General features: G+C 43.1%; 1 protein-coding gene across 4 annotated transcripts in view; it reads right to left on the reverse strand.

The window, feature by feature from the left end:
- Positions 1-10,217, reverse strand: part of TAF3 (TATA-box binding protein associated factor 3) — a 150,844-nt gene extending 140,627 nt beyond the window's left edge. For 2 of the 4 annotated variants that reach the window (XM_073002519.2, XM_073002518.2), the window contains exons 1-2: positions 9,844-10,217; positions 5,599-5,841 (exon numbers count right to left, since the gene is read on the reverse strand). In XM_073002519.2, the coding sequence (XP_072858620.2) occupies positions 5,599-5,841; positions 9,844-10,009 (409 nt within the window). In that variant the 5' untranslated portion in view covers positions 10,010-10,217. The remainder of the gene's footprint in view (positions 1-5,598; positions 5,842-9,843) is intronic. The other 2 variants (XM_073002521.2, XM_073002520.2) reach the window with 1 other exon arrangement.
- Between the last annotated feature and the right edge of the window lie 2,840 nt (positions 10,218-13,057).

The following is a 13,057-nucleotide window of genomic DNA, read 5'->3' on the forward strand; positions in this document are numbered from 1 at the left end:
ATTTCCTATCACACACCAACCGCGTGACTCAGTGTGTGATGAGAAATGCCTATAATGACTTCCTAATTTGTGACTATTTGCTGCTGAAAAGTACACTAGGGGCATTTTACAATAAAGTTCCAGCTGATGGCATTTTTAAACAGACATTGATTGTCCATGTACCAAATATGATTTTGCTATACATTTCCAGCTTTGACATACGTTTGATTTGATTATCCTTGAGGTCCCTAACCATTAGGATGAGTCTATAACTCATCCTAATAATCACAGATTTTCTTTTCTTCTGTGAAGGAAGTTGTAGGCTAACCAATTCCATCTTGGGTTTGAGGCCTTGTTGTTCTGCTAGTGTGGATTTACAATCTGGTGAGATGCCATTTCCATGGGATGAGCATCTGTGTTATCTCTCACCAGTGAGAGTTTGGATAGCCACCTACCAAAGATGTTTTAGTTGTGGATTTCCTGCACTGGCAGGGAGCTGGATCTGATGACTCTGGGGGTCTCTTCCAGCTCTACAATTCTGTGTTTCTGTGACTTCAAAATGGTGAAGATGAACATCTAACTTGAACATTTCTACTCAGAGTAGCCATGTTTCCTCATCCAAAATGCTTACAGTTTAATTCTGTTCATTTTTAACCTCCCCATGTTATCTGCAAGTATTAGGAACAATCATCTAACTCTATTGTAATTATACTCAATTAATACTGTATCCTAGGTTTCAATCAGGGTGGATAAAAATCAATGATTTTTTAAAATCAATTTGATTTTGTTGTTGTTTAGTCGTGTCCAACTCTTTGTGACCCCGTGGACCAGAGCATGCCAGTTAAATTTTGATTTTAACTGTGATTTTAATCACAATTTCAATGTTAAAATATTTTTATTTAAATCATCAAAAATCATTTTTTTTATTTAAATCATTTTGATCTGATTGAAACCAGGGTGGATTTGGTTTACATCAATTTAATTTAAATTAAATTCATCCTGGCTTCAATCAGATCGTTTTTGATGGTTCAGAAGAAAAAGGTTGAATTTAGGCAGAAAAGTGTACAACATTTATTTTCATATGGTGCACAGGCATTCAGAGACAGAACAGTAACTGTAACTATAGTTTGTTGATTTATATAAGCAGCACACTTTTTATATACCATGGTATAAAAACTCATAAAAATCTATTTCAACCTACAGACTCCAATGCTGATCAGAGGTTTAATTGCAAAGCATGTTACAAGTGAAACACAACCCCAAACTACCATATTTTTCTGTTTATAAGACGCCCCCATGCATAAGACGCCTCCCACTTTTCTAATCCAAAATTAAGAAATCTAACTGGGGCTTAGCAAGTGTAGGGGAAAAGGGATCAAAGCGCTGCAGGATCGCTTTGATCTCTGCTTTCCCCTCCACTTGTTTTTGTTCTATCCTCAGCTTACTTCCGTGTATAAGACGACCCTCAATTTTTAGTCTAAAGATTTTAGACAAAAGTATAGTCTTATACACGGAAAAATACAGTACTTATGGCTTCTCAGCTACAATGTGATATGATGTCTAAATTGGGCCATTATTGATACTAAACTGTTTGCTTCAGCTATGCCTTATTCGGACGCACTCCGTGTATCTATAGGATAAATATTTTATAGCATCTTAAGAAAGTTATGGCACCTTAAGAAATGTTGTAGCACCTTAAGAAACAGATGTAAAAGCACACCCTAGTCACCAAGACTACTGCAGCCAGTTCTTGAACGTTTAAAATGATCTGTGTCTCTAGAAAGGTACAGATGTTCACTTTTGTTCACCTCTACAGTAACTAGCTAACTATTTTTCATTCCATGGCACCTTAACAGCACTAGATTTACCAGTTCCAATGCTCAATAGCTGACTGCATAGCTCAGGAGAACACAAGAGCTGAAAGCTTTCTCCTTATGATTTCAGATGCTGGAGGGGAGGATGACAGCCTATATATAAAATCAGAAAATTCTCTAAACTCAGAACATTTTTATTAGTTGCATGAAGATGCCAGTTTTCTTCTAATGTTACCAAGGCACAGTACATGGCTGTCCTTTACCCACTCTCCTCTCTCACAAAAACTGTAAAATGAGTAAGGCCCAGAAAGATTGACCACCCCAGATCTGACTGCTCAGTTGAAGTTACAAGTTAGATCTGTTTCACAAACCACAATTCTACACTTTCACTTTTGACAAATAAGTAAACATGAACCCTAAAAACTTGTTTCTCCTTCAATCTCAGATTTTTTAAAAAAACTGACAATTCCACACGCTGTACTGAAGGATAAAATAATTGTTTTGAGATTAAATCGGTATTTTCAGAACCCAGAGTCATAGAGTTGAAAGAGATCATTGAGGCCATCCAGTCCACCCCCCGCCATGCGGGAACATCTATCAAAGTACTCCCGACAGATGGCCATCCAGTCTGTGCTTAAAAGCCTCCAAAAAAGGAGACTCCCTTCAAGGCAGCCTCTTCCACTGCCGGACAGCTCTGACCGCCTGGAGGTTCCTCCTAATGTTCAGATGGAATCTCTTTTCCTGTAGTTTGAAACCATTGCTCTGTGTCCTATTCTCTGGAGCCCTGGAAAACAAACCTGTCCCCTCTTCAACATGACATCCTTTCAAATATTTAAACATGGCTATCATGTCCCCTCTCAACCTTCTTTTTATAAGGCTAAACATTCCCAACTCCCTAAGCCACTCCTCACAGGACATTGCTTCCAGACTTTTGACCATTTTGGTCGCCCTCCTCTGGACACGTTCCAGGTTGTCAACATCCTTTTTGAACGGAGGTGCCCAGAACTGGACACAATACTCCAGGTGAGGTCTGACCAAAGCAAAATAGAGTAGTACTATCACTTCCCTTGATTCTATACACTATACTCCTATCGATACAACCAGAATCACATTGGCTTTCTTGGCAGCCGCATCACACTGCTGACTCATGTTCAGCTTGTGGTCTACCAAGTCTCCTAGATCCCTTTCACAGGTACTGTTGTCTAGCCAGGTGTCTTTCATTCTATATCTGTGCAGTTCATTTTTTCTGCCTAGCCGTAGGACCTTACCTTTCTCCCTATTGAAATTCATTTTGTTAGTTTTGGCCCAGGACTCTAATCTGTCAAGATAATTTTGAATTTTAATCCTGTCCTCTAGGGAATTAGCAACCCCTGCCAATTTGGTATCATCTGCAAATTTAATCAACATACTCTTTATTCCTTCATCCAAGTCACTGATAAAGATGTTGAATAACATGGGACCCAGAAGAGAACCCTGGGGCACCCCACTAGTCACCTCTTTCCAGGACGAAGGGGAGCCGTTTGTGATCACCCTTTGGGTTGGTCAGTCAACCAATTACAAATCCACCTAACAGTAGCACTATCTATCCCACATTCTACTAACTTCTTTGCAAGAATATCGTGAGGAAGCTTGTTGAAGGCCTTACTGAAATCAAGATATGCTACATCCACAGCGTTCCCTTCATCCGCCAGGCCTATACCTCTATTTAAAAAAGAGATCAAATTAGTCTGGCATAACTTGTTTTTGAGAAAGCCGTGTTGACTTCTAATAATGACAGCATTGCTTTATAAGTAATTACAAACTATCTGCTTAATGGCTTAATGATCCTCTCTAGAATCCTTCCAGGAATTGATGTTATTTGGGCTTCCTCTCCGCCCCCCCCCTTTTGAAGATAGGGACAACATTTGCCCTCTTCCAATCTGTGGGGACTTCCCCTATTATCCAAGAACTCTCAAAGATTATTGCCAATGGTTCTGATATTATTCCTGCCAGTTCTTTTAATATCCTTGGATGTAATTCATCTGGTAAGTGAATTAAAAAGAGAGGAAGTCTGATCTTCCCCCTAAAACCTCCCTGCTACCCCAGATGTATGCACTCCTATTTATGTTTCCTATTTACCAAGCTAGAGTCTAAAAAATAAAATCAGAGAATTTCATGTGCCGTTAGGTGCACGCTTCTGGTAGCACTTATTTAAAGCTAAAACCCCGCCCCTGGATTTTAGACCATGTGGTCAGGGATAACAAAGGTCTGAGCAAACACACCCTTGCAAGTCTAAAGAGGCCACAAGCCTAGGAAAAAACCCACACCAAATAAAATGTCCTTCCTGCATGTATTGTTTGCAAACATTAGAAATATGACCTCTTGCTGGGTATCTGTACAAATCCATTCTGAGGCACAGTGGACTTATGTGCATTCTGAGTAAATCTTAAGACGTTACGAGCCTGCAGCACCTTTTACTGGCCTAGTGCTGAGGAGATCCTCCTCACTCTAATTCTGAAATGTAATAAAGTTTTCCACACTGCCAGATATAGTAGACCAGCATCCTAAATGGGATGACAAGGGGCGCCTGCACGCCCACACCTTCGCTCGGGCGCATGCATGACAGGGTGAGGGAGCGCTCATGTCGGTGTCTGCATGTGTGCACAAAACCGCTGTGGGGAGGGGAGTGCATGGGGGGGCAGGAGGTCTGTCTCCACGGCCCAGTCCAGCTCAGGCCACAGACCAGCACCAGCCTGTGGACTGGGGGTTGACGACCTCTGGTACAGAGACAACTTTAGCACCGCGGCATTCTTACCTCATAAGATTAGTCACAAATCTTCTCAAGCTCAACTCATTTTGTAAGTAAGAAGCAGATAACAAAATGCAACAAATAACGTTATTTACCCCAAATCAAGGAGTATGCTCAAGGCTAAGCAAGGATTTGACCCAGGTTCATTTCCAACCTGGCAGTCTTTTGATTAATACACTATTATAACAGCACTAACAACCGTAGAACTATCTTGGTCAACTAGAATGTAAAACTACCCTGTGTGTCATTTACATAGAACACTTCTCCCTTGAATTGCACAGCACTTATCAGTATGGTTTTGGGTACAGAGATTTATTCCAATAAATAAATATAAATATTCCAATAAATATTCAATAAATACTGTGACCCTGGGCCACCCAAAATACTATATGTTCAACACTGAAGGTGTGAACGTGGACTACTTGCCCCCAAACACAACATCTGTATGTCAGCTTCTAGATCAAAGAGTCATAAGCAACATTCCCTCGAAGGTGAGAGCTTGCTCACCAGCAGCCAGTTTGCTTACTTCTGCTTCTGAATGAACCCCCACCCCATCCAAACAGGGCAAAGCTCCTACACAGCTGGGTAGGAAACTATAGGGAATGTTGGTCATAAGGACCTTTAAGGCTCATTACACATGATACTGTATGGAAAGGATTGTCAATGCTATGGAAGAGAACCCCAATAAAGATCTCTCTCTCTCTGTGTGTGTGTGTCAACTGTTTATGCTCTGCAGTTATGTATTGGGGGGGCATAAAAGTTTTACATGGATTTTGAATTACACAAGGGTCCGCCACCCCTAAATCTAGCGTTGCTGAAGAGAGAAGTGCATTTTAATACTCAGTTCCTCTCTTACAAACCCCTGAGAAACCCCACAGCAAGTGATATATTCTTGAGTGATAGCTTAACAATGCACAAACCTGGCAGCACAGGCAGCTTTGTTTGGAATGAATGCCAGCGTTATTGCTCAAAACCAAACAGATAAAAAACAAAGTAGAGAAGTGACTGATTTCTTACCTTCTTGAGAGGAGACAATGGGTGGCAAATAATCAGGAATATACTCTTTCCTGTCTTCCGCATCTTTGCTTCCAGGCTGGGGAAACTGTAAGACGTTATTCTTGCTGACGGGAAATGAAGGGATTTGATGTGCAAAAGTGACTGGCTCAATATTGAGTATGTAATCTTCTAGTTCATGCAGGTTGACCCCCATGAGCTTAAAGGCTTCACCTACATCCTCCAAAATAGGATCTGTCCGGCCGTCTGGAAAAAAAATTAATGGGAAAAGCTACAGTACAGTTTGTTGTTGGGTCTTTTTTTTACAGGTACAGACTTATGTTCATTCAGTAGATATTTCAAAGGCGCAGTAGTGAATTACTATATTATATCACTGCCTAGATGTCCAAATGTTAACTGTAGTACAAGGCAGTCCTTAAGCACTCCCAGAACTGTAGCTGAAGTATATAATGTTGCCCTAGTAAAGTTAAAAATATATAATTTAACTCTGATGAAGACATTAAAGCATATACTTACAAACTGACAGAAGCAGGATCATCAAAATAACATACCCAGAGTGGTCGATCAGACCAGATGGGCGGGATATAAATCAAATAAATAAATAAATAAATACTTTTTTTTGTTGTTGCTGCTTTTTTTAATGTGCTGTCAAGCTGATTTTCAGCTTACGCAACCCTTGTCAGGATTTCCTAGGTACAATACACTCAAGTGCTTCACCACTTCCCTCCTCTGGTGGCTCTCTAAGACTATGCAGCTTGCCCAAGGCTATACAGGCTGGCTCTTCTTCTCAGAGGCATGGATATAGTTGGCTGGATACATGTGCTATCCAGAGATACTCACAACTTAAATGTACACTGCCTAGAATTCCAAAAACAGGAATATTCTTGTTTGACCTATGTGTAGATACCACCATGTGGTGACCCATGATAATTTCTGGTAAATAGAGACAGCCTGGCAAGACTTTCTATTATTTTTCCAACCAGTTCACTAGCAGTAACACCTTGCCTCTTCAACTTTGTGTGGCTGCAGGAACCTGAAATGTGTGTCTCAGCATTATGGCAGGCTGTTAAGCTAATCTTTGCCTAAATTCCTATAAGAAGGAGCCACTCCTAAAACAGTCAACGATGTTGCTGCAGAAACTCCAAAGTGGTATCAAAATTAAGGACTTGTAGGCAGAGTGAATTATACACGCACACGAACAGACACATTCAAGTTTCTGTATGTTTCATATCTAGTATTTGAGAGTTACCTATACTATGACTTGTTTACCCCAATAGTTAAAGTGAAGTATTCTCTCGCAAGAACCCTATTCAGTACCATCTGACCAACACTGTGTAGTAAAAGAGGAAGACCAGCCTGTCAATTAGCCCCACTACCACAAGTCTCAAACATGTTAATTTCCAGGCAACCACAAGAGGGCAACTCTATCCCTTGCCATTATTGACAGCAGCAGTGTAACTTCCTCCAAGCGGGACATAGAATTCACATCTAACAAGGAGCAATCTCTCATCTCCAAAGTCCAGGGCAAACCTTGTCATGCTCCAGTTCTCAAGTAGTACAGAAAGTGGCAGGAGGCTGTTTACGCAGCGAATGAAATCTGGAGCTGTATAAAACAGATACTGTATAAACTAGCATTCCTGCTCTCATGACAAGCAAAGTAAATATCATTTTTGTACATTATTATTATTAGAGTGTGCTGCTTATATACCGCCGCATAGTGCTTAAAGCACTCTCTGGAAGGCTTGCAACTTAATTATACAAACTGCTCATTGCTGCCCACCCCCAGTAAACTGAGTACTCATTTTACCCTGGAAGGATGGAAGGCAGAGTGAACTTTAAGCCAGCTGCCAGAATCTGCTGAGATCAAACACTGACAGTGAGCAGAGTTTTGACTGCAATACTACAGTTTAGCCACTGCACCACAAAGCTCCTTATTATTGTTCATGTTATGGTTGTTTACATTTATATTCTATCATGCCTCCAATGTGTTCAAGGTGGTATACTGTACACATGTCTGTCCCCACTGCAGTCTTAAAACAACAATCCCATGAGAGAAGACAGACTGGCCCAAGGTCACCCACAGAGGACCTCAAGTCTTGGTTTGACATTGTCACCACTATCCCACACTGACTTCTGTGCCACAGCAGACACAGAAGAACAATGGGCAAAAAGACTGACGGAATAAATAATAGAAGGGTACAAGATGTGCAGTTCTCTACCTCCCCAGGTCAGCATCTCTACCCTGTTTCCCTGAAAATAAGACCTAACCTGAAAATAAGCCATAGTATGATTTTGCAGGATGCTCATCATATAAGCCTTACCCCCAAAATAAGCCCCAGTTAAGTGAAACCCCGCCCTCCGCCCTTGTGCAGCAACCAGATGAAGATGACATGACTGTATTTGAATAAATGTAGATAGTTTTTACATGAAAAAAAATCCCCAGAAAAAAAGCCCTAATGTGTTTTTTATAAATTTTATTTATATAATAATTAATATAAGACCCTGTCTTATTTTCGGGGGGAAAATGTATGATTTTACAATTGCAAGTGGCCTTTAAGCAAGTCAGGTATCTCTCAGCCTCAATTCCATATACTCAATTCCACAAAAGTCAGCAAGTATATTCCTCAATACAGTGTTGGTCTACACTTCCTGTCAGCCAACAGTGAGGAACGATGGGTGCTCCAGTCCCATAACATCTGGAGGACCAGTTGCCTTCTCCTACAGTTGCATGGTAACCATGCATTGCAAGTGTTACTTTACAGCATCTTTATAAGTCTGATCACAGTCATGGGTGGAAAAGCAATCTGAACACTCTGACAGGATTGAATAAGCACTCACTGAAACATACACCCCTTACCTGCTGCCATTTCCACTAGACCCACTCCAGCCATCCCTCAGTACCACTGCTCTCATGGTGGTGGAGGAAGGAAACACAGATGCTCTAACGCTTATGCAACCAATTCCCCCCACACCATGGCCTCCAATCCTGCTATGTCAACATATTTTCCTATAGTGATCTCCATGTACAGCTCCTCTGCTCCCATAGCTCAGTGGTTTAGGTAGAGTTGGGAGTTTGATTTCACACTGGACCTCCTTGTTAGAGGCTGAAATCAATGATCCATAGGGTCCATTCTTGCAATGCAATGCAATGCAATGCAATGCAATGCAATGCAATGCAATGCTGCTGCTGCTGCTGCTGCTGCTGCTGCTGCTACTACTACTACTACTACTACTACTACTGGCGAGATTTCTATGACATTTCACACTTTCTCTGGAACCTATATTTGATCCCACCGGTAAGTTTAAACATGTATATGAGTAACAGAATAATGTTGGAAGGGGCTTATAAGGCCATCAAGTCCAAATCCCTGCTTGATGCAGGAATACAAATCAAACGATATCTGCCAGGTGATTGTCTAAATTTCTCTTGAACGTCTCCAGTATTGGAGCCCAGGCCATTTCTAAAGATCATTGGTTCCATTGCCGTACTGCTCTGTTAGGACGTTTTTCCTGACATTCAACCAAAATCTGGCTTCTTATAGCTTGAGCCCATTATTGCATGTCCTGCACGCTGGGATGATCAAGAACAGATTGTGGCCTTCCTATGGACGACAGCCTTTTAGGTATTTGAAAAGTGTTATCACCGTCTGGCCTTTCTCACCTGATTACTCCTAAAAAAGTCCAGACCCACTTATAAATGCAACCAAAGGTTGCAGAAAAAACATGACATGTCACAGAAATCCCCCCATAGTAGTCATTATTATTATTGCTGTTAGAGTTATTATTATAGATATTGTTATTATTATGGAGATTATTATTCTCCTCCTCCTGACAACCCCATAACTCACCCTATCCCCCCCACCCAACCATCCCATTGCACCCCATTCAGCCCCCCACCTCCCCTCTTCCAACAGGGCCCCCTCACTTAAGTCCAATGACATCCCAACCACCATCACCCAGGGCCCCCCACTTCCCCTCAGAGTCACGTGGCAGCCCCATGGCCACCACCTCCCGCTCTCCCCATAGCAACACCGGGGGGGGTGCCCCCCTTCCCCCTCACCCCCGACCAGGGCTTCTTCCTTTCCTTAACCCCCTCCCCATAAAATAAAGTTTTCTGAGGAGGAGCTGGGCAAACCCCCGTCGTCGTCGCCGCCCCCACCCCCACTCTCCCCTCAGAGCTTCGTGCCCGTCCCTAGGGCCACCCCAGGGCTCCCCCCACACCCCCGTCCCGTCCCGTCCCGTCCTTACAGAGTTCGCAGTAGCGGCGGCAGCCTCGGCCCAAGGTGTGCAGGTACCGCTGGAGCACGTCGGTGAGGAGGTCGCAGGCGGAGAGCTGCACCGAGTCCCAGCCCAGCGCCTGGCACACCTGCGCCACCGACACGCGCAGCAGCCACCGCGAGTAGCTCTCGCACATCCTCGCCTTGCCTCACTGCGGCTCGGCGGCGGCCCGCGAGGCCCAGCGCCCGGCCATGGCCCGAGCCCGCCCAACCCGCCGGCGAACCCGCTCCTCTCCCTCACGCCGCCCGGGCTTCTTCCTCCCCTCAGCCTCCCGCGGCCGCCATCTTGGGGTCGCCTGGCAGCCCGGCAAGGACGCGCCAGCCGAGCCCCGAGCCGTCGATCGGAAGCGCGCCGGCCGCAAGCCTCCGCCCCTTTCTTCGCTCCCCTCCCACTCCGGCTCCGCCTCCGATCGATGGCTCGGGCATCGGCTCTCCAGGCAAGGCCACCCAGCGGGAAGGGAGGGGGGAGGTGGAGAGCGAGCGAGCGAAGGAGGGAGGTTTTGCTTTCTCTTCTCTTTCCCAAGGTCTCTTTTGCACGGACCGCCTGCCGTTCAGGGGCTGGTTTATTTTTAAGAGGGCGTTCAGGTGTTGTGGTGTTTTCGGGCAGCGTTATCCAAATGTGGGCTCAGCGGATTGCAAAAAAATAAAATAAAATAAAAAAAGGAGTTGTATTCTCGAAGGCTTTCAGTGATCACTGGTTGTTTACCCCTTTTTGCTGTGATCTCCTATTCTCAAAGCACATTTCATTATTGCAAGAAAAGGGAAGTAGATGGAATGCTAAAAGGAAGGAACTGATTGCCAAAAGCACCCAAACTGGCAGGTCCTTAGGTACATTGTTATCTTGCAGTTCCTAGCTACTAATCAGACTGCATGTGATGTCAGTTTGTCAGCAATAGGGAACCATCCATAGATTCTTTGGGCAATAAATCAACTAAGAATCTCATAGTATGAATACCTTTATTTGGCATTTTTTGTGTGTGCACTGCAGCTGCTCACCTCAGATGCATCTGATGCAGAGGGCTGCAATCCTTGCCAAATAATTTTGTTATAGCTTATGGTGTTACAAGACTCTTGCTGCAACAGATTGACAGTGCTACCCACTTTGGGAGACATGAGGGAAAAATAATAGAATTAATCATAAGCCACCTGTAGTTTGGAACTTGAATCAATCTGGTTTCTTGTGTATTTAGACATCACATCTGAATTAGGATTGTGTGCAAACTTAAATGTTTCCCTCTTAAAAATTTCAGATTAAAATTAAGATCTTATTTTCAAAATAGGCAAGCAATCATACAGTATTTGCAGGTCATCTAGGTATATGCTATCAGTTTGCACTTTTGAAATATTAAACTTCCAATTTATCTTAGTGATTTGGATGGATGGTATCGTCAGATGTTTTTTTACAACAGTAAGTAATCCCATATTCCTTTTTTCTTTCTAGGCTCATGACAAACTGTTACTCTCAGTTATTATCATTTTGGAGGTGGCCATTTTAGCAGGCATTGTTTACTATAAATTCTTCAGCTGAGCTTTCAAAATAGACATTTTTCTACCCTCATGTCTTCCATCCACCTTAAGGACTATGCACAGAAGTTACTAATGAATAGTGGAGGTGGATTGTATTCAATGCAGTTGAGAGATGCTACTGAAATGCTGTCAGTTTAACAGCATGTTCACCTGAGAACATTACTGGAAGAAAATGTGGCTGGAGAAAAAAAGATGAAGGGCAGCAAAGTGATGGTAAGATTGTATAACTGCAAAGTAATAAAAGATTATCTAACTTGAAATGTCTAAATTGTAGTACGGCAGTGTTGTCACACAATGGAAAAAGTAACATGTCTCCAAAACTGACGAAGTTTTAGCCCATTTTGAGTAGCTCAGAGTTTTAGTGTGTTCAGTTTTGCATGCATACGGGAGAGCACAGAGTGCTGTCCTCTGAAGATGCCGACCACAGAGACTGGCAAAACGTTAGGAAGAACAACCTCCAGAACACGGCCAAAGAGCCCGAAAAACCCACAACAACCATTAGATCCCAGCCGTGAAAGCCTTCGCAAATATATTATTTCTGTTTACTTACAGTTCTGTTTACTTACAGTGTTTCTTAGTAATGGGTAACAGTATGCTAAAAAAGTGGGGGGGATCAATTTGCTTTTCCTGCAAAATCTGTGCATGGAGGCAGTTGGGCTCAGTCCGCTCAACAGCAGGACCAGCAGCAATGGGGAATGTCTAGGTGAGCCTCTCAAGCAGTGGCTCCCAACTGTTGGGTTCCCAGATGTTCTCAGGCTACAGCTTCCAGAAATCCTGGCCCGCACAGCTAGGGGTGAAGGCTTCTGGGAGTTTTAGTCCAAGAACATCTGGGGAGCCCAGTTTGAGAACCACTGGTCTAGATCCACGGTTCCCAACCTTGGGTCCCCAGATGTTCTTTTGTTAAAACTCCCAGAATCCTTCGCCACGAGCAGGGCTGGCCAGGATTTCTGGGAACTATAGACCCAACAACATCTGGGGACCCAAGGTTGGGAACCACTGGTATCTAAATACTTCCCTTTTATGTTATTTTTCCTAGTTAAGTTGGGTTTGTTTGTTTTTTTAAGGAAACACACTCCAATTTTCCACAACTCACCATTTTTTGCCATTCAGTGCCAATGATGGTTTCCCACAATTGGAAACAATTTGGATCCACATTTTATCTTGTCATAACCTTCTAGTGCACCACTCCTGAAGACGGGGAAGCCTCTTTGTAAGAGGTGCACAGATTTTTAAAATCTTATTCATGGGATGTGTAGCTGTCAGGTATCAGGTAGGCTTGTAGCACTGTGTTATGATATGGCATAGCCCCACTCAGGATAGTGGAAGCACTATGATCCAACTCTATTTATGAGCCGCATGCTACAGTGGTTAAACTGGAGCTTAGCCTCTGTTCGCAACCTGAGTTCAATCCCAACAAATACAGGTAGCCGGCTCAAAGTTGACTCAGCCTTCCTTCCTTCCAAGTTCAGTAAAAGGAGTGTGGCTTGCATAATTAGGCTGTAAACTTTGCAGAGAATGCTGCAGCACTATGGGGTGGTATACAAGTCAAAACAATAAGAATATTTCTGGAAATCAAAGATGGGAGAATGTGTTAGCGATCCTCTCTATACCGTAACCATTTGTGCCAAAATAATCCTGTCTCTCAAACATTATTGATT

The sequence above is a fragment of the Pogona vitticeps genome, chromosome 5 (genome assembly GCF_051106095.1).
Source record: "Pogona vitticeps strain Pit_001003342236 chromosome 5, PviZW2.1, whole genome shotgun sequence".
Lineage (NCBI taxonomy): Eukaryota > Metazoa > Chordata > Lepidosauria > Squamata > Agamidae > Pogona > Pogona vitticeps.